This window comes from Bidens hawaiensis, unplaced genomic scaffold (genome assembly GCF_021521415.1).
Source record: "Bidens hawaiensis isolate Kalapana, Puna unplaced genomic scaffold, B.hawaiensis_p1.1 tig00004682_1, whole genome shotgun sequence".
Lineage (NCBI taxonomy): Eukaryota > Viridiplantae > Streptophyta > Magnoliopsida > Asterales > Asteraceae > Bidens > Bidens hawaiensis.
In genome coordinates this window covers 768,145-788,291 of record NW_027491286.1, presented here as the reverse complement: position 1 = coordinate 788,291, position 20,147 = coordinate 768,145, and the positions used below count along the sequence as shown (strand labels likewise).

The window sequence follows — 20,147 nt, the reverse complement described above, 5'->3', positions numbered from 1 at the left end:
AATTAGTTTGTCTATTTATTTATGTCAAGATACACGTACGTCCCACCAACTTAGTTTCATTTGGAGGCAATTTTAGCCTTGGTTTTAAAATCATCCACGTTAGGTAGGTGTGTGAGACGGCATGATCACAGGAAGCGGTTTGGACTTTGGAGACACGGCTCCAACAGTTCATATATCATATATATCCAAACCTAAGATGTTGACCGCTCCGTATTCTCTTCTGTTTGTTTGGAGTGGCAATGATAAAGTAACAATTGAATTGATGATAGAATATAGTATACAAATTTTAATATTAACTACAAAGTGCATGGGTCACTACTATGGATTTAAAAGTTTGAGATTGGTATTGTACGTTTGAACTAGGTTGTTACCCGGCGCGTTGCGCCGGGCTGTTTTGTTGGACGGGTGTCGTTTCCGTAAGTTGCCGCGAATTAAGTTGGTATCGGTTACGTTCTTTACGGTACCAAAAACTAAACCCAAAAAATAACTCCTCAAAATAACGTATTTAAAACAAAGTAAAAAACGAAACATCACACCACCTTACTTTTTCGTTGCTTGATCTAGTATGAAATGTATTTAAAAAATACAAAAATACAAAAAAAAACTATTTAAAGAAAACCATAAAAACAAAAAAGAAAAAAAAACTGCTTCCATAGTATTCGAACTCAACTTTTAAATGAATAATTACAAAAAAAAAGAGAAAAAAATGGGGCTCAAAGAGATTCGAACTAACAACATGCCACTTGCAAGTACAACACAACAAAACAACCACACCAACTTCTAATTTGGTTAACTTAATTAGTTTCAAATGATTAAATAACAAAACATTTGTTGAAATATTAAAAAAAATGAACTTAGTGGCTGCCACATGACAGCCACTGATTTGACCCACTAAAATCTACTATAGCTAAGGTTTTTCATTTATATATAGGATAATATTCGTCAACAAGAATTAATAAAGAGTCCAGGGCATTTAAAAAAATGGTCCGGTTAAATATAAACTCAATAGCTCATATAAAATTTATATAATTCATGTGATAACTACAAACAAAATAATATTCTAGCAAAATGATCTAATTAAAATGCTTAAACAAATCAAGAACCTCTCCAAACATTATTGGAAATTAAGGTTTCCATCAACTTTTTATAATCCATAGTCTCTAAAATGTCGTTTTCAATAGCAATAATGATTTAGATATGCTAATGGTTGTGGTAAAATTATGATTTAAACGGGCTAAAGGGTCAGTCTGGTCACGAAAAACAAATCGCATATAAGTTTGTAACTAGTCACCTATTAGGCTATTTAATAAGTGTGTGTTTGGAGTATTTTTGGGATTCAAATTACAACTTCTTACGTACATGTGTTCATTTTGTTTAAAAAGGTTATTTGAAAAATGATAATGGAGACAGGAGACGTATCACGTGCCATGTGGAGGGACACGTATTACCTTTCCGTGAAGGCTACGTCGCGTATTGCGACGGACTCGAGGTTAAGCTCATCGCGTAACACGACACCGCCCAGATCTCGGGTTCGTGCGAAGGGCAAAGTGCGTCATCAAAGAGTCATATTGCGCCCATTGCCTGTGCCCATGCGTATAGGGTTCTTCGCTCCCTCGCTAAGACCACTAAGTGTGTCTAGGCACATAAAAATATTATCATGTGAACTCATCTCCTTATGAAGAGCTCACAAGTTTTATCTTCTAGCGATGTGAGACAAGTTCTCTCTTTTCTTTTTATATCTATGTGGGTTATCTCCATTTCTTTCCTACACTAATATGATTTGATTATTTTTTCAATATGGGATGCTTCCACCTTCATATTTTTATATTTTCCATTACTTATTTGGAGAAATTTTTGATCCACTAAGTTATCAAATTTGAACCGAAAATTTTGGGATGTTACATGACTGGGCCTTGGGCCGTTGCCCTCCTCGCCCCTCCCTTGGGTCGGGCCTGCTAGTTGCATTTTGTGGCATGTTTTATAACACTTTAAACACTCAATTCTCGCCATATAAATGCATTTATTATACATATATCTTATAATTTTGAGTAACTTGGTTTTATGGAACGGAGTCTACCTTGGATTGTTTTTATTGTTTTTTAGGTACGGGGGATCACGAGCAATCATGATGGTTGGATAGATTGATCGATTATGAAGATATAGAGATCACGAGCTGAAACGAGGAATTCATATCAAAATAGATATTTATTAAAGAGAGAAATTTGAAGATCATTGATTAGCTTAATTCACTACATTTGTGAATTACAAGTGATGGGCTAATTTGGGGAGCTAACAAAGAAAGAAAAAAAAAAGGTCGCATCAGTAAAGGAAGAAGAAATAATAATATTATCCATATTAAAACTTTACCTATATCTAGTTTGGTTGAATTGGATAAGTTTGGCCCATATTTCAGCCCACGTGAAATTATGAGAAGGGTTCGGGAGGTATTTAAGTGAATAAAAATATCGATTTTAGGGAGACAGAGCACAGAAGCATTAGGCGATTTGGATTTGATATCGAGTTTGTTTTCTTGTTTGTGAGTTATTTTATGTTTTGTTTCTTAAACGGATTGATTGATTTAGCCACCATGTCCGGCTAGATCAATATAATTTCGACATTAGGGTTTGATTTGATTTGAAACTTATGTAAAATAATTGTGTGATTTGTTTTAATGGTTTGTTTGTGTGATTCTTAATCTTAAACCTGGTTCACTCCGGTATATATTAGAATTTTAATAAACCTGATGAACTTATTAATTTTTCTAATAAAGTTTATTAAGATTTAAAACCCTAATCAGAATTTAAATTTTGATAAAATGAACAAATAACGATTTACATTTGTCTATAACTTTAAACTCGTTATGGAATCATACAATCTAATCAAACATTCCGAACGGCGTGAGTGAATAATTATAATCGATACTTCTATCACGCAACCCGCACACTAAGATCCGAACGACGTGAGCTTGGAGTAGCGGGTTGGCTCTAATCACCGAACGGCGTGTGGTAGACATTAGATAGAGTGGATGTCCGAACGGCGTGACTTCTAGTATTGATACAAACCGTTAAGTAAAAAACATTGGACCATAATCGTTAATGATCATATGCTAGAATTGAATCAAGAAATCACCTTAGTGTTGGAATTAGTTTCTAAATATTTGAGTTCACGTTTCTATAATAAATTCGATTTCGTAAATTTTAACTTTAAATCAAAATCTCCCTTTTAAAACAATCTTGTTTACACTTAAAACGTTTTGGTATAATAAAATTAATCTGTATCCCTGAGGACACGAACCTTACTTCCGCTCATACTATTTTTAGTGTGTCAAGTTGGTTTATGTTCTTTGTTGGATTCGACACCTATCAGGGCCTGATATTCGTTTTGAAATAGAAGATATAAAATTGGGAACTCGAGGAAAATCAAAGAATTTTACATCTATCATTAACTGATTCGTAGGGTTGAAAAGGGTTTGTAACTCTATACTTTGTAACCAGCTCGAAACCGGTCAAATTGGAACAAACTGGCTAAAGCTCAATTCTATCAAAAAGTTGGTTTCAACATGAAATAGTTTAAACAAAAACCTAATTTGACAATCTTTGATCCAACCCAATATGGAACCAGTCAAAGCCAAGCCAAAGTAGCTAAAACCCAATTCAAAGCCGCTCACACCCGTCCCCCTTAGACACCGGTTTCAACCAGAATGAGCCTGGATTCATAACCTGATGTGTGCCTAACTATCTAGTTAGAAGTGTAAATCCTAACCAGTTAGCCGACCCAAAAACAGTTAATAATCGGCACGGTGCAAACCGTTTTGTAACCCATATTAATCATAGTTATTGGCTGGTTTGGGACCTTCACATTGGAAACGGTTATAAACGGTAACAGAGTAATAAATTAGTGTTAAGTTAATTTCAACAGGTTAATAAGGTTAGAGGTTTACACTCCAAAACATGTTAGGAACCGTAACTACTTTTCGGTAATAACATGCTTTAACTGTTTGACCAGCAACCAGTTACAGTTAATAATCAATATTCCAAAAAACCGGGTAACGAACGTTTGCACCTCTACCTCTTAAGTCTATTTGTTGTGGGTGTGAAGAAGGGGACGGCATGGTGATGTGGCTAGGCTTTACCTTACCAAACATCAAAACGAGGTTGCGTAGAGGGGGCTTCAAATATTTACTAGTGCGGCATGAGAAGGGGGGGAACTTTTCACTCTCTCTTTCTCTCTCTCACACACACATACATATATATTTATATATAATATGGTAAGGGGCTTTAAAACCATAGCAGTGCTTCAAGGTGAAGGGCTTTAAAGCCCCGACTAAGTATGTGCCGTTGACATGGAGGGTTTAAAGCCCCTCCCCAACACGACAACAGATGTCTTTGGCGGATCATTGGCCGGCCTAACCTCGCTATGGATTATAATTTTATAAATATAAGACCGTGCATAGTGGTGGGAGCCGGGAGGAACCTTCTTCTCCATTGGTCCTTCAAAGTTCTGGCCCCATCACCATGCAAAACGAACGTTGTCTACACAACAAACCCTGACAAAACGAATAAAAAACGAGGGGCCGAGAATCGGGATGGTGTTTCGCTCGTTTTAGAGTCCTAAATGATCCCACTACGTGTGCTCTAAGGCAGGCCCAACTACAACTTATACTATGGAAGCACTGCTGGTAAACTTCCTAAATTAAAAAGATATTGTCACAAGCAGGTTATTTTTCATCATGCTTTTGAATTTTCAGGAATTTCAAGATATTGTCAAAAAAAAAAATATTATTTGTCAAATTCAAGAATATTCCAGTCACCAATAGCCACCAAGCCCACCACATAATCGTAATTCACAACCTACTACTCACTACATTACACAAACCATCTAAAAGACTAAAACATACCACAAATCACAATCTTCACTCCTCAAATCACATAAATAAACGACGTATGATCCATGGTCTCCCCAGGCACATCATCGTGCACATTCGGCTTCTCCGTTCCACCAACCAATCTTGCCGGATTCCCCACCGCCGTCGTCCACGGCGGCACATCAATCATCACCAGCGACCCCGCCCCTATCTTCGCCCCTTCGCCAATCTTCACATTCCCCAACACCGTCGCTCCAGCGCCGATCAAAACCCCATCACCAATCTTCGGGTGCCTATCCCCGCCTACCTTCCCGGTCCCACCCAGCGTCACGTGATGCAATATTGACACATTGTTTCCAACCACCGCTGTCTCACCGATCACCACGCCAGTGGCGTGATCCAATAGGATCCCCTTACCAATCCTAGCTGCGGGGTGGATGTCTACTGAGAATACATCTGCTACGCGTGAGTGGAGGGCCAGTGCTATGGGCTTCCGGTTTAATGCCCAGAGCCTATGGGCTACACGATGAGCCTGAATTGCTAAAAAACCTGTAGTAGTTACAAGCATGGTTAATTAAACCATTAAATCAATAAAAATTAAAAACCAACTCTAGGGTTTTAGTTTTAAGTTTTGTGTAACGAAAACACAAAAAATGAACAAAACTGGTATATTTATTTTCTACTACTTTTAACGAATCTATATAATAGATAAATATACAGTTTAAACTAAATATTTTAGCTCAAATTTATAATAATAGAATAATCATTTAACTAAATAAAAAATTTAGGCCTAACATATTTTTAATAAACATTCGATACCAACAATTAAAAAAAAGGAGGTAATTTTGAGGTTATTTTTTTCTTTTCGGCTAAAAAATTTCAATCCTAAGGTAGCGTTTGGTATGCAGGAATGAGAGGTGGAATAGAATGGACCTTTACGAATGAATGAAGAAAAATGTGTTTGGTTGGCTAAAGGAATGGAATCATCCATTGCCTTGTCCATTCCATTCCCTTCAACACACCCCAAATTCATTTCATCCACCCCCCTTGTTTTTTTTCATTCCATCCGTCTTTCACCCTACTCATCTCCACCACCCTCCCACTATTACCATCGATCACCATCACCACCACCGCCTCCCACCACCAGCCTCACCCCTGCCGACCACCATCGTCGCCTCCGACCACTGGCGTCGCCGCCGACTACCGCCACCACATTAACCATCCACAACCACCACCTCCACCCACCATCACCTCAACCTACCCACCACCTCCCACTACCACCACCGCTAATACCCACCAGGCCACCACCGCGCCTACCTTTACCGCCAACCACCTACCACAACCAACTACCGTCACTGACCACCATCAACCACCATCACCAATCGCCTCCCGCTCTCGCCACCGCCACCATCATCACCATCACCAATCACCTCCCGCTCTCGCCACCGCCACCATCACCACCAATCGCCTCCCGCTCTCGCCACCGCCTCCCGCAACCACCACCACCACCGCTAATACCCACCACCGCGCCTACCTTTACCACCAACCACCTACCACAGCCAACTACCGTCACTGACCACCGTCAACCACCATCACCAATCGCCTCCCGCTCTCGCCACCACCACCATCACCACCGCTTACCTCCAATTTTATTTTATTCCCTCTCTTTTTTTTCCTGACTAACAACATTAATTAATTATTCATTTCACTTTTAGTTTTCTAGATGGTAACTAAACAAGACAATGAAATGGTAATTATCCATTCCATTCCTTTGTTCATTCCATTCCCTCGTCAATTCCATTCACCCGTCCATTCCATTACCCCATACCAAACTGAAAAAACCGAAACCGAGCTAGCACAAACCAAAGATCGAAACCAAGGGACGTTCAAAAACTCAAAAACTTTCGATTTTTGGTTCAGTTTTAGCAGAGCCGGCTCAACGAATGTGAAGGCCTAAATCAAAACAAGATTTTATGGCATTTTCATAATAATTGTTAAGAAAAAAAAATTGTTATCACAAGTTTTAAACTCATAACCTATATACTTTATTAGCAACCAAACCTACCACCAACCAATACATTACTTTAAATTTACTTTACCCATTGTAATATATCTATATTTAATATTTTTTCTGGACTTGGGGCCTAAGAGCCCCTAACTTGTTTTCGTTGAGCCACCGCTGAGTTTTAGCCAAAAGCAAGCCCAACTCACACAGATTAGGTGCGTGAACCTCGTAAATATTTTTCAACCAAATTGAAGAAACACTAAGTAACCCCGGGCAGATTATAGGTAATCTGGGGGCCAGGTAATGTTTCCCACGAAGGTTAGGTCCAGCAGAGTAAGTTGTACTTCAGGGAACCTGCAAAACAGACACCGTAAGCTCGTCACTGAGAAGGGGGGGTTCCTCCTTGTGACCACCCTCCGGCGTGAGAATCAGTCTATATTGCTCTTTGCATATAAAAGTATATGAATACTATAAGAGCAGTTATCAAGTAAGTTATACGAGATTGTAGATGATCTTACCATTCCAAGATATTGGAGTATTTATAGCCGAAGGTAGGTTTTCTAGAAGGTACAGCCGGCTGAATAGTATTCCTGTTCAACCAACAGTGGATTACGCACAGGCCATACTGGTTGGTGGGTAGGTTACAGCCAACAGTAATAAAGTCGGCTGTACTATTCCACCAACTGTAGACCATGCACGTCCCACTGACTGTGGATTGTACGCAGGCCATGCTGGTTGGTGAATAGGTTACGGCCAACAGTAATACTATTCCACCAACTGTAGGCTGCGCCTGCTCCACAGTGAGGGTTGGTGAGTAGGCAGCGGCTAATAGTGACAAACAGTACTAGAGGGTGCTCCTCCTCGCACTGTTGTCGGTGAGCTGTCACCCTGTGATTGGCTCATGGGCTGTTCTGGTCAGATCGTCTGTCCTATCCATACCTTGGTAGGTATGGTACAAAAGATCTTTCAGAATCAGACTGGCTCATTTGGGCGGGATTGTTCCCGCCTTGCTCATGCCTTCATGTGACTGCTGAAGTAGCTAGTCTTGTACGTGTAGCCCTGCTGTCTGCGGGTAGCCTTCCCTGATGGCTTGTATCCGCAACTGCGGGAACAGGCGGGGTACTTCACCATTGGGAGGCTTTCCCTGCGTGTACAGCTTGCGTACTGCGCGTAAGATTCTATGAGCATGGTGGGTCCTGCGGGAGCAGATGGCCTTTGCGCAGACAACCCTGTTGAAGGTGAGTCTTGCGGGACCAACTGGTCTCTGCTGGGACCTACCTCTTCAAGTCCCCCCAGTCCAATGTTCTTCTCATGCGTGTTTAATAAAGTGAGGTGAACTTTTGGACTTAAGCAAAGGGTTTTGAAAAGGGTTTTGTAAGGTTTTCCATGGGAAGTCCTTGTCACTTGCAGAAATGCCCGAGTTTCCTGCTTGGTCTTTGGGTATGATGCGGGTAGGTCTGTAACCTCCTCGCAAGTCAGGAGCATTGAGTCCCAGTTGTATGTATTTTCCATGAGGTTTTGGTAGTTTCGAACATAGTGATCAATTATGTTAAGACCACCAATTCCATCTTGGAGCTTCAAACAACGTAGTTCTCGACGCTCCCGCTATGCGGGGATGTTATTTCCGTTTCCGCAAGCTTTGCCCAGAAGATCCTTCTTGGTTTCAATTCCCAGCGGAGCGCTAGGTATGTGAAGGGTTTTGCCTTAACACTGTACCTGCGCTCGTCTTACGGTTACTTTACTTCCAAGGTATTCCTGGCGTTAATTCCCTGCGGGTGCTAGGTATGTGAAGGATTTTGCCTTTACACTGTACCCGCACCCGTCTTATAGTTACTTGGTTGCCGAGGAATACTTGGCTTCAATTCCCTGCGGGTGCTAGGTATGTGAAGGGTTTCGCCTTAACACTGTACCCGCATCCGTCTTATGGTTACTTGTTTGCCAAGGTTTTCTTGGCTTCAATTCCCTGCGGGTGCTAGGTGTGTGAAGGGTTTCGCCTTAACACTGTACCCGCATCCGTCTTACGGTTACTTGTTTGCCAAGGTAAGGGGGGATTTTCCCGCTTACTTTTTAATATTTTCGAATTTTGAATTTTGAAATTCGAAGAGTTGGTGAAAAGATAAGAACAGTCCAAACCTCTGAAACGTCGCGCGTCAGTTTCTTCTGACTGTCAGGACGTGCAGGAAGTTATGGTGACGTGACAGAACATGGTCATTCCAGTCGCTTTTTCAGGCGCGTGGGCGTGATTTTTCTGGCGCGTGGCCGCGAAATTACTGGCACACGTCCTTTCAACAGCTGTTGCCAGCCTGCTTTTTGCCACGTGTCATAGTTTCATTGCACCTTTGATTTCTCTCTCCTCCGCATTAAATTCACCGCATTAATTGCGATTACTATATAAAGGGGAAGAGAGTTATCTGTAATTCACACTTTCACCTTTCTTCTTCTTCTCAAGTAATTTCCGGCAAATTTTTCTGTTCAGTAAAGCCTTACTCTGAAATCTTTTTCTTTTTTCCACCATGTCTTCTCATGATACTGATGATCAGAAGACTGCTGGCGAATGCCAGTGTTCTCTTCCTGTCGATCTGTACCAGTATATCGTCAGGAAGTTCATGCTCGAGTCTCTCGAGCCTGAGTTTCCTGAACCCCACCATACTGTGTACGATGCCCCTAGTGGCAAGATCGGGGTTTATGCTGCATTCTTTGTCTACGGAAACCTTAGGTTTCCGTTGACAAAGTTTGTGTACCGTGTCCTGGAGAGGCACGGTGTGCACCTGACAGAGGTGCACCCCATGGCCATTGCCAAGGTCCGGCACTTTGAGTGGGTGTGCCGGATACTGGGCCTTGAGCCCTTTGTTGACCGTCTGATGACCTTCTACACTTGGAGGTGCATCCAGGGGTGGTACACTCTTACAACCCGTATAAAGGGTTTAAAGATTTGTACCACCGAGCGGAGTCTTCGCTCATGGAGAAGAGAGTTCTTCTTCATATCCGCTCGCGCCGTCCCCATCGCCATGAAGTTTAAGAATGGCCAGGCGCTTCCGAACCTTCCCGCCCTTAACTACGAGGAGGCGGAATGGTTTTCGAAGATATCCCGGGTCCAGTCCCCGGTTTTCCGTTTTCCGGAGTCGGCGATGGTGATGCTGGGGATGAGCCGGGTGTGGAAGGCGGCGAATGCGGATAAGGTTCCGATCGTCCTTGAATATGGTTCGAACTCTACCCCTTATGGTATGTCTTGTTTCTTTTTTGCTGACTACGATTTTTTCTAACTTTCTTGTTGATTTCAGAGGGTAACGATCTTCAGTCGCTCCTGAATCCGCGGGAGGAAGATGGTCCTGCGCGGATGGGTACTCGTGCTCTGGACGAGAACGAGTTGCCCATCCTCGAGCAGACTGCGGGTCGGTTTGTGGAGGTTTACCCGCCAGGCCAAGAGATCCTGAGCCACCGTCGGCCAGGTAAGCCTATCTTCTACCCCGAACCTCTCAAAGCTGTGCCTGCTGCTGGAGTTCATGACATTTCTTCTTCTGAGGAATCCGCAGAAGGTCCTCCACTGGTGCGGAAGAGAAAGGCTGCCGTCGCGAAGGGCAAGGAGAAGGTGGCCTCTACGGCCGACCCGGTAGTCCTATCTGACTCGGAGTCAGATAATGCAGAGGTGGCGGGGAAGCCCGGTGGTGAAGAGACCACCGCTCCGGAGGCTGCAGGTGTCACCTCCGAGGAGGCAGCGGCAACGACGGTTACCGGTGGCAAGAGGCCGGCTCCATCGGGTTCGCCCCCGCTCGTCCGTGCGTTCAAGCTCAAGAAACCCCGTAAGTACCCCCATAATTCTTGTCTAGATTTGTTGTTTAAAATAAATTTTTCTAACACTTTTGCTTGTGTAGGTGTGGATGTTGACGCATTCCAGGGTGGAGTTGGAGCAAGTATTCCCCCGCCAATGACGGTAGGCTCGGTCAGCCTTCCCGAGGCATCGACCCAGGCGTCTACGCCTGCTTCCGCTGGTTCCAGCCTTCCTGAGGCTGTTCCAGCTGAGAAGGTGTCTCCGCCGGCCGTGAGTGCAATTTTTACAGCATCTTTCACGGAGCCGGCGGTTACTGTTGCTGAGGAGGTGGCGCCAACCATGGCTACCACAGCGGCTGCCACTATACCTGCGCCACCGGCACCGACGGCCGGACCTTCAGGTATGCGCCAGGCTTCCCGCCGATCTATGCCACCTTCCCGTCTGCCTGACCTGTTGGATGGATTTCCTTTAGGTTCAGGTGATGGGTTTGGCGGCTATCGGCCTGTTATTGACCCTACAGGTACGTAGGGTTCTTTTTCCTTTACATATTTTTATCATCTTTTCCTAACTGCCTTTGTTTCTTTTGCAGTGTCGGATTCCAATGAAGTGTATGTTCCAAGATGGAACATACGCCGAGGAACAACCCTTCGCACCCCTGTGGAGTGCGTGGACTGGGCTCGCCACGCTGCTCCTCATGGTGCGTTGGGGGAAGCCATGGCTAGCTACCAAGAGGGTAGGCTAACCAATGAGCTTCGGGTTCTCCAGGCCCGAACGCAGCCCCGCGTCGAGCTGCTTTGTCGTGAAAACGACAAGTTAAAAGCAGCTCGCGCCAAAGATATATCTGAAGCGCGGGCTCTTCGGGAGGAGAACCGGCAGTTGGCCGCTGCCGCAGCCGAGAAGGAGAAGGCATTCAAGGCCCTTGAGGTTGAAGTCCAGGCGCGACTCGAGGCCCGCTCCAAGGCTGCCCAAGCTGTGAATGAACAGCTTCGGCTGGCCAAGGAGACTGCGCGAAACTCAACTGAGAGGGCTGCCAAGGCTGAAGCTGTTGCTGAGCCACTTCGCGAAGAGAATGAGCAGCTTAAATGCAAATTAAAGGCTCTTCAGCATGCTCATGACGCCTTGGCAATGGAAGATGCCAAGAAGCTGCAGGAGATCCTTGACCAGAGGGGGGTGCTTGACCGTACTGAAAGGAAACTCAAAAGCGTCGAAGAAGCTGCCGCCAAGGAAGTTCAACTTGCCAACCTTGATAAAAGCGGAGCCGAACGTGCTTGTAAAGAAAGTCAAGCTACCCTCCAATGGTTGCTTCGAGAAGCGTTGCCTCAGGTATCCTCTTTTTCTTTACGCTTTCTGCTCGTAATTAGAAAATGTTCTAAGTATTCTTTTGTAGGTTGTGCGTCAGGTCCTCTCAGAGACCTCTTACGACGATGCAATGAGCGCAGCCCTCAACGCTTCTCATGAGGATGGGCAGAAGACTGGCTTCCTGCTTGGTCTAGGGTTTGCTGAGAGAGGCTTTCCGCCCTCCAACTTCCCTTTATTCAATGTTAATACTGAAGCTGCTTATGACCAAGCTGTGAATCAGTATGCTGCCTTCCCGCATCCAGTGGTGGAGAAGGTGAATGAAGTCGCTGCTGCTGATGATGGGCTAAACATCCTTAAGGCTTTCCTTGGGCAGCCGCGCTCTGATGGTGCTGGCCCAAGCGGAGGTGGCCCTGAAGCCTGATCCTGAAGATCCCTTCCCGCTGCTAGGATAGACTTAGCTTTGTATAGATTTCTTTTAGGCGGGTAGTTACCCAGCCCTTCTTGTAATTGATTGTGAAATATTAATCTCTTTGCGTATAAGATTGTTATTTCCTTGGGTTCTTTGCTTTATAAACTTATGACTTGCATACTTAGTTTAAATTAGCAATTTCCCAAGTGCTTAGAATAAGAACCTTTGAACGTGGTTGATAATGGGTTAAAGTTTCGCCTCCTCCTTCGTGATTGTGCGGGTAAAACCGTCACTTGCACTTGGTAGGATGGCTAATCTTTATCCTTTATCTGACCTGCGTGTAGGTTTTTCAAAATTTCTAAGGCATTAAGTTAAACCTTTGAACGTGGTTGATAATGGACTAAAGTTTTCGCTCCCTCTTTCGTGATTGTGCGGGTGTAACCGTCACTTGCACTTACTAGGATGGCTTTAACTTTAGACCTATATCTGACCTGCGTGTAGGTTTTTCTTGTCCTTTTTTTAAGTGTTCATAAGTTAACCTTATAACGTGGTAGACGGTAAGTTAAGTTTGGCTTCCTTGTTCGTGATTGTGCGGATAAGACCGTCACTTGCACTTCCAAGGATGGCTAAACTTTACCTACATCTGACCTGCGTGTAGGTTTTCCTTAGGAACTTTTTTAACATTTTGGCGTTGTGTTTATGCGGGTATTGCCGCCTTCCACACGCAACTACTTCTTCCCGTAAGGGAAGTTCATAGGTTACAAGCTATCAATACATCGTGAAAGGAGAATCATTTCCATTAGAAGTGGCTCTAGGCCTTTTCTTTACAAGTTGGAATTGATCTACATATAACATTTGCGTAATTGAGCTCCATTCCATGTTCTAGGGATGGGAGTGCCATCGAGCCTTTCGAGCCGGTACGCGCCCTTTCCCAGAACTTCTTTGATGATGTATGGCCCTTCCCAAATCGGGGCCAACTTTCCTGGGCGTTGTTGGTTCGAAGCCTCGTTGTTACGCAGTATGTAGTCTCCTTCCTTGAAGTTGCAGAGTTTTACCCGCGTGTTGTAGTACTTTTGCATTTGTCGTTTGTAGTTTTCTTCACGCACGGCGGCTAAGTCTCTGCGCTCTTCGGTTAGCATAAGGTCTAACCGTCTTTCCGCATCATTGTCTTCTGGTTGGATTAAGACCCTTGGTGAGGGTAAACCGATTTCGACTGGGATCATGGCTTCAGTGCCATAAGTGAGACTGAACGGGGTTTCTCCCGTACTGGTCTTCTTCAGCGCTCTGTTTGCCCAAAGGACGTGCGGAAGCTCGTCCACCCAGCCGGATCTGTGTTCCAAGAGTCTTTTCTTGATGCCTTCGATGATGCTCTTGTTTGCTCTTTCTACCTCACCGTTACCTTGCGGGTGTGCCACTGAGGTAAAGGTGTGGGTGATTTGAAGTTCTTTCAGCCACTGCTGTAGCTTCTTGTCAGCAAAGTTGGTGCCATTGTCGCTTACCAAATTCTGTGGAAGTCCAAAACGACAAATAATAAATTCCCAAATAAATTTTTTGATATGCTTTGCGGTTGTTTGGGCTAAAGGTTTCGCTTCTATCCATTTGGTGAAGTAGTCAATGGCCACCACTAGGAACTGAACATTCCCAGCTGCTGTTGGAAATGGGCCTGTCACGTCAATGGCCCACTTCTGAAATGGCCATGAGGAAGTGACAGGAACAAGTTCATTTTTCGGGCGATGCGTGTTGGGTGCGTAAAGCTGACAAGATCTGCATTTTCTGATGTATGCCAACGCGTCCATATGCATACCCGGCCAGAAGTATCCCGCGTTGTTTAGCTTGGCTACCACAGCGCGGGGGCCTGCGTGTACTCCACAGATGCCTTCGTGAACCTCCCTTAGGAGGTAGTCAGCATCTTGGTTGTCCACGCATCTTAACAATGGGCCAAGAAAGTTACGTCTGTAAAGGGTGTCATTGACCAGCTGATAATTCAGTGCTTTACAGCGTAGTTTTCTTGCCTGTGACTTCGACTCTGGTAACGTTCCTGCTTCAAGGTATTTTATTATTGGGGTCATCCATGTTTCTGTACCGGTTTGGATGACACAAATTTCCTTGTGCGGGACTGATGGTGTTTCGAGGAGTTCCACGCGGATGTCCTTACCCAAGTGGGTGAAGGCCAGTGATGCAAGCTTGCTTAACGCATCCGCAGATTTGTTTTCGCTGCGCTTGACATGTATCACTTTACAATCATTAAAATCGCGCATGATGGCTTTGGCCTGGGCAAGGTACAGGGCCATTGTGTCATTTACAGCCGTGTACGTCCCGTTTATTTGGTTTGCCACTAGCATGGAATCTACATGGGCTTCCAAATTTTTTACACCCATTTTACGCGCAATCCTCAATCCGGCCAGGAATGCTTCATATTCAGCTTCGTTATTCGTACTTGGGAAATCCAGCCGAATAGCATAAGTATATTCCTGGCCTGCTGGGTTTGTTAATTTTAACCCTGCGCCTGAACCCTCGTTACTAGCTGCTCCATCAGTATAGAGTCGCCAGACCTCATCGATTTCGTGTGCTGGGGAGGGTTGAACCTCCTCCTGGCACTCTTTCTCCCGCGCAGCGGGGACTTCGGCAATAAAATCAGCCAGGACCTGGCCTTTAATGGCTGGTCTCGGCTTGTATTGAATCGCATATTCTCCCAATTCAATTGCCCATTTGGCTAGGCGTCCCGATAACTCGGGTTTGCCTAGAACATTTGAGAGTTTGAAGTTGGTGAGAATAGTGATTGGGTGACCCTGGAAATATCGTCTCAACCTGCGTGAAGCGTGTATAAGTGCCAAGACCAGTTTTTCCAGGGTAGAGTACCGGGTTTCCGCGTCTGCCAGCACGCGGCTAACATAATAGATTGGCATCTGGATGCCTTTTCGTTCTACAAGCAGGACTGCCCCGGTTGCTCTATCTGTTGCGGAGAGGTATAGGATCAACTCCTCTCCCGCTTGTGGTGCTGTGAGTGTTGGGAGTTCGATCAGGCGTGATCGAATCTCCTGGAAAGCTGCTTCCGCTTCTGGTGTCCAGCGGAAGTGCGTTTTCTTTAAACAATTTCTTAGTGTTGACACAAAAGGGAACGATCTATCCGCATGGTTTGCCAAAAAGCGGTTAAGCGCGACTAGTCGTCCATTAAGTGTTTGAGCCTGTTTTATGGTGGTAGGTGATTCCATTTTGACAATGGCTTCGACCTTTTCAGGGTTCGCTCTGAAGCCATCTTTAGTAATAATGACCCCTAAGAACTTCCCTTCTTCCACCCCAAATGAACACTTGCTCGGGTTGAGCTTCATGTTTATCTTTCTGAGCGTGTTGAAAGTTTCCTCAATGTCTTTCAACATCGTCTCTGGCTCGGGGCTTTTGATGACCAAATCATCCATATAGACTTCCAAGTTTCTCCCAATTTGGGCGTGAAACTCTTTGTCCATTAGTCGTTGGTACGTGGACCCCGCGTTCTTAAGTCCGAACGGCATCATTTTATAACAAAATGTGCCATCGGGCGTCCGAAAGGCGGTTTTGTCCTGGTCATCCACAGCCATGTGGATTTGATGGTACCCCTTATACGCATCCAAGAAGCATTTAAGGCGAAATGGTGCCACCGAATCCACCTTGAGATCAATTTCTGGCAACGGATAACAATCTTTGGGGCATGCTTTATTCAAATCTTTGAAATCTATGCACATGCGCCATTGTTTGTTATTCTTCGGTACCATTACGGGATTTGCAACCCATGTTTGATATTTGCTAACGCGCACGATGCCCGCATCAAGGAGTTCCTTGACTTGGGTTCTGCACGCGTTGGTTTGCTCGGGCCCCATTACTCTGCGCTTTTGTACGATCGGCGTTACGGCCGGATCGCATTTGAGCTTATGCTCTGCCTTTCCCCGGGGTACACCAGTCATGTCGGCTGGTGTCCACGCGAAGATGTCTGCGTTTCGCTGCAGTAAGCGCTTGAGTAAGGTGCGTGTTGGATCAACAATTGTCGGGCCAATGGTAACGGCCTGATCGGGATATTTCCCATTGAATGCCCACTGTTCAGGCTCAGTGATGGTTTGTTTGGCCATCTTCGGTTTGGGTTTAGAGGAGACAGATGCGATGCATACCTGGGGAATGCCCGTGATCATCGCTACGCCTTCAGTTGTTGGCCATCCCATCATGCCGTGGACTGAGGATACCACAGCGTTGAATCTTGCCATCCCGTCTCTCCCGAATAGGATGTCATACGTATGATGTGGTTTTTTCATCACAACAAAATCCACATCCTCCGTGCGTGAATAATTCCCATCAGTGAGAGTGACGGGGAAAGATAGGATGCCCAAGGGAGTGTTCATGCTGCCGTCAAACCCTTCCATTGAAGCGTAGACCGTCTCCAGGCGTTCCTTGTCTTCATCATCGAGCTTGTCGAAGAACTGCCTGTACATCACTGTCGACGATGCGCCATTGTCAACGAGGGTGCGGGAGGTGATGTAGTGCCCCAGCTGGCTTTTAATGACAATGGGGCCTTCTTTGTTTGGGCCTCCCGGCACTCGCGGGAAGCGCACTTCTGCTTCCTTCCATGCGCATGGTTCGGTCATTGGTCTCTTTCTTCCTCTGACCTTACCATGGACCATGTTGATGCTAATGTCGACGGGCTTCCGTCCGTTACCCCTGTACCTGTTGTCGTTCCTTCCTCCCTTCTTGATAGATGCCACGAGGTGTGCGAGCCTCCCATCCTTGACGAATGTCTCGACGATGTCCCTCAAGGATGTGCACTCCTCAGTGCTATGGCCCTTTGTCCCATGGAAGTCACAAGACTTGCTTTGATCCGCATTGGGTTTCTGTCGGATCACTGGAGCTTTTGGCCATGGCAGTTTTTCCGTGGCAAATATCTCCGTGACGCTCTTGGTGAGTGGCGTCCAGCGGTTTTTCCGGTTCAAAGGGTGCGTTTTGTCCCTTCCGCCAACCAGAGGGCGAGAGCTTGAGGGGGCGTCAAAGTTTATCCTTGACTGCCAAATACCTTGCCGCCTCTTTTTGTTTAGCCGGGCGGTTCTTACATTATTCTCCCTTGTCCTCTGCGTGTAGAGGTTTGTATTGTGGGGGAGATCTCTTCCCAGCTGTTTCTCTGTTTCGGCAAAGCGCTTGGCTGCCGTCATTATGGCATCCCACGTGGATGGCATACCGTCTTTACCCGTCAGAGTGCGGATGAGTTCTGGGTATTCAGCGCCCTGAATGAAAGCGGCGCGAACGAGGTCTTCACTGATGTTGCCCAGACTCACCTTCTTGGAGTTGAAGCGGGTGATGAAGTCCAGTAAGGATTCATCCTCTTCTCTGACACAGTTGAGGATCGTCCACTGCTCCTCAGTGTGTTTCCTCTGTTGACTAAACTGTTGACTGAACTTGTTCTGGAAGTCTGCCCAGTCATAAATGTGGTGGACCGGTAAACGGTCGAACCATGCTCTGGCTGCTCCTACCAGAGTCATCTGGAACATGTAGCACCACGTGGGTTCCGTCCAGTTACTGACGGTTGCCCCCGCAATGAACCTGTTCAGATGGTCATCTGGGTCGGATAGACCATCGTATGTGCCAATATTGGACATTTGTTTGGCACTCCTCGGGGCGATTGCTTCTGCAATGTCCCTTGCAAATTTTGACCTTCCTGCGTTTGTAGCAGTAGGTCTAAAGGCCTTGGAGAAGTCACGCTCGCTTTTTTCTGTGACTGGTTGGAATGCTTCCCCAAAATTCCTTTTTGGCTGGGGATCCGTTTCCTTACGCTTCCCTTTCGTCCTATGGCGAGGGTTCGCGTCGGTGTCGGAGTCTTCCCCCTCGCCGTCTGAGTACTCGTACTCACTACTCATGTTGAGGTGCTGGCGAGTACTACCGAATTCCTCAGCTTGTTGGACTGAACGCAAGCGTTCGTCCAACTCAGCCTGAAATTCTCTTTGACGTGCCTCGGCCCATGCCTTCACTTGATCAAGTGTTTGGCGAGGGGCTCGAGGTCGTTTTTCCAGCTGGGCATCAGTGAATCCCAGTGGAATATTTACTCCACTTGCCCCTACATGAGTGACTGGGGTAGTGTTCGTAAAATGTATTTCACTTGCCCCAGCTTGGGTGGCTGGGGTAGTGTTTGTAAACATTGTGTTGCCGGTGTTTACCCCAGTGGCTGGGGTTGTGGTTACCGGAATTTCTCTAGTCATCTTGGAAGTTTTGAAAAACTGGAGAAGGATGTAGTTCTAGCTTTATGCACGGATGGCGCCAATGAAGAAACACTAAGTAACCCCGGGCAGATTATAGGTAATCTGGGGGCCAGGTAATGTTTCCCACGAAGGTTAGGTCCAGCAGAGTAAGTTGTACTTCAGGGAACCTGCAAAACAGACACCGTAAGCTCGTCACTGAGAAGGGGGGGTTCCTCCTTGTGACCACCCTCCGGCGTGAGAATCAGTCTATATTGCTCTTTGCATATAAAAGTATATGAATACTATAAGAGCAGTTATCAAGTAAGTTATACGAGATTGTAGATGATCTTACCATTCCAAGATATTGGAGTATTTATAGCCGAAGGTAGGTTTTCTAGAAGGTACAGCCGGCTGAATAGTATTCCTGTTCAACCAACAGTGGATTACGCACAGGCCATACTGGTTGGTGGGTAGGTTACAGCCAACAGTAATAAAGTCGGCTGTACTATTCCACCAACTGTAGACCATGCACGTCCCACTGACTGTGGATTGTACGCAGGCCATGCTGGTTGGTGAATAGGTTACGGCCAACAGTAATACTATTCCACCAACTGTAGGCTGCGCCTGCTCCACAGTGAGGGTTGGTGAGTAGGCAGCGGCTAATAGTGACAAACAGTACTAGAGGGTGCTCCTCCTCGCACTGTTGTCGGTGAGCTGTCACCCTGTGATTGGCTCATGGGCTGTTCTGGTCAGATCGTCTGTCCTATCCATACCTTGGTAGGTATGGTACAAAAGATCTTTCAGAATCAGACTGGCTCATTTGGGCGGGATTGTTCCCGCCTTGCTCATGCCTTCATGTGACTGCTGAAGTAGCTAGTCTTGTACGTGTAGCCCTGCTGTCTGCGGGTAGCCTTCCCTGATGGCTTGTATCCGCAACTGCGGGAACAGGCGGGGTACTTCACCATTGGGAGGCTTTCCCTGCGTGTACAGCTTGCGTACTGCGCGTAAGATTCTATGAGCATGGTGGGTCCTGCGGGAGCAGATGGCCTTTGCGCAGACAACCCTGTTGAAGGTGAGTCTTGCGGGACCAACTGGTCTCTGCTGGGACCTACCTCTTCACAAATACTTTGTTCACCTAACACTATAAGGAAAAAAAAACTGACCTTTGTAGTTTAATAAACAATGAGCAAATGATATACAGGCGGGATCACGTTGACGGGCGGCGCGTAGGTCAGCAACGGTGGCAGATAACAGAGACGGATCGGATGAAAACGTGTTTAAAAAGAGATCGTAAAGAAGAGTGGATAAAAGAGTTGAAGAACAAAGCTTGTTGCCTAAATGGAAGGAGAGAGATCGAGTGAGTGATGAGTGAGAGATGATGGTTGAGTAGAGGTAACTGGCGAGAGCTGGTTCGGATTCGGCGTCACGGCGTGCTTCGGCTTTGATTTGGTCCCAGACCCACGCGTCTTCGTTTTCGCCGCCGCCCGTTACGGTGCCGTTAGTGGTGGTTGGTGTGAATGATGACATTGGAGTTTGGGGTGTGGCGGAGCGTTCTTGAAGAGGCATATTAACATTAATTATTTATGGAAGCGTGTGGCAAAAAGCTAGTTTAG

At 45.7% G+C, this 20,147-nt stretch overlaps 1 protein-coding gene and 1 pseudogene across 1 annotated transcript; both read right to left on the bottom strand.

The window, feature by feature from the left end:
- Positions 1–20,147, bottom strand: part of LOC143627464 (protein ROOT HAIR DEFECTIVE 3-like) — a 69,568-nt pseudogene that overhangs the window by 17,421 nt on the left and 32,000 nt on the right.
- LOC143627441 (serine acetyltransferase 5-like) lies at positions 4,893–20,100 on the bottom strand. The gene is made up of 2 exons (XM_077097262.1): positions 19,698–20,100; positions 4,893–5,413 (listed from the first exon to the last, which is right to left on the bottom strand). Exons 1-2 carry the CDS (start codon positions 20,098–20,100, stop codon positions 4,920–4,922), a joined length of 897 nt encoding a protein of 298 aa, XP_076953377.1. The 3' UTR covers positions 4,893–4,919.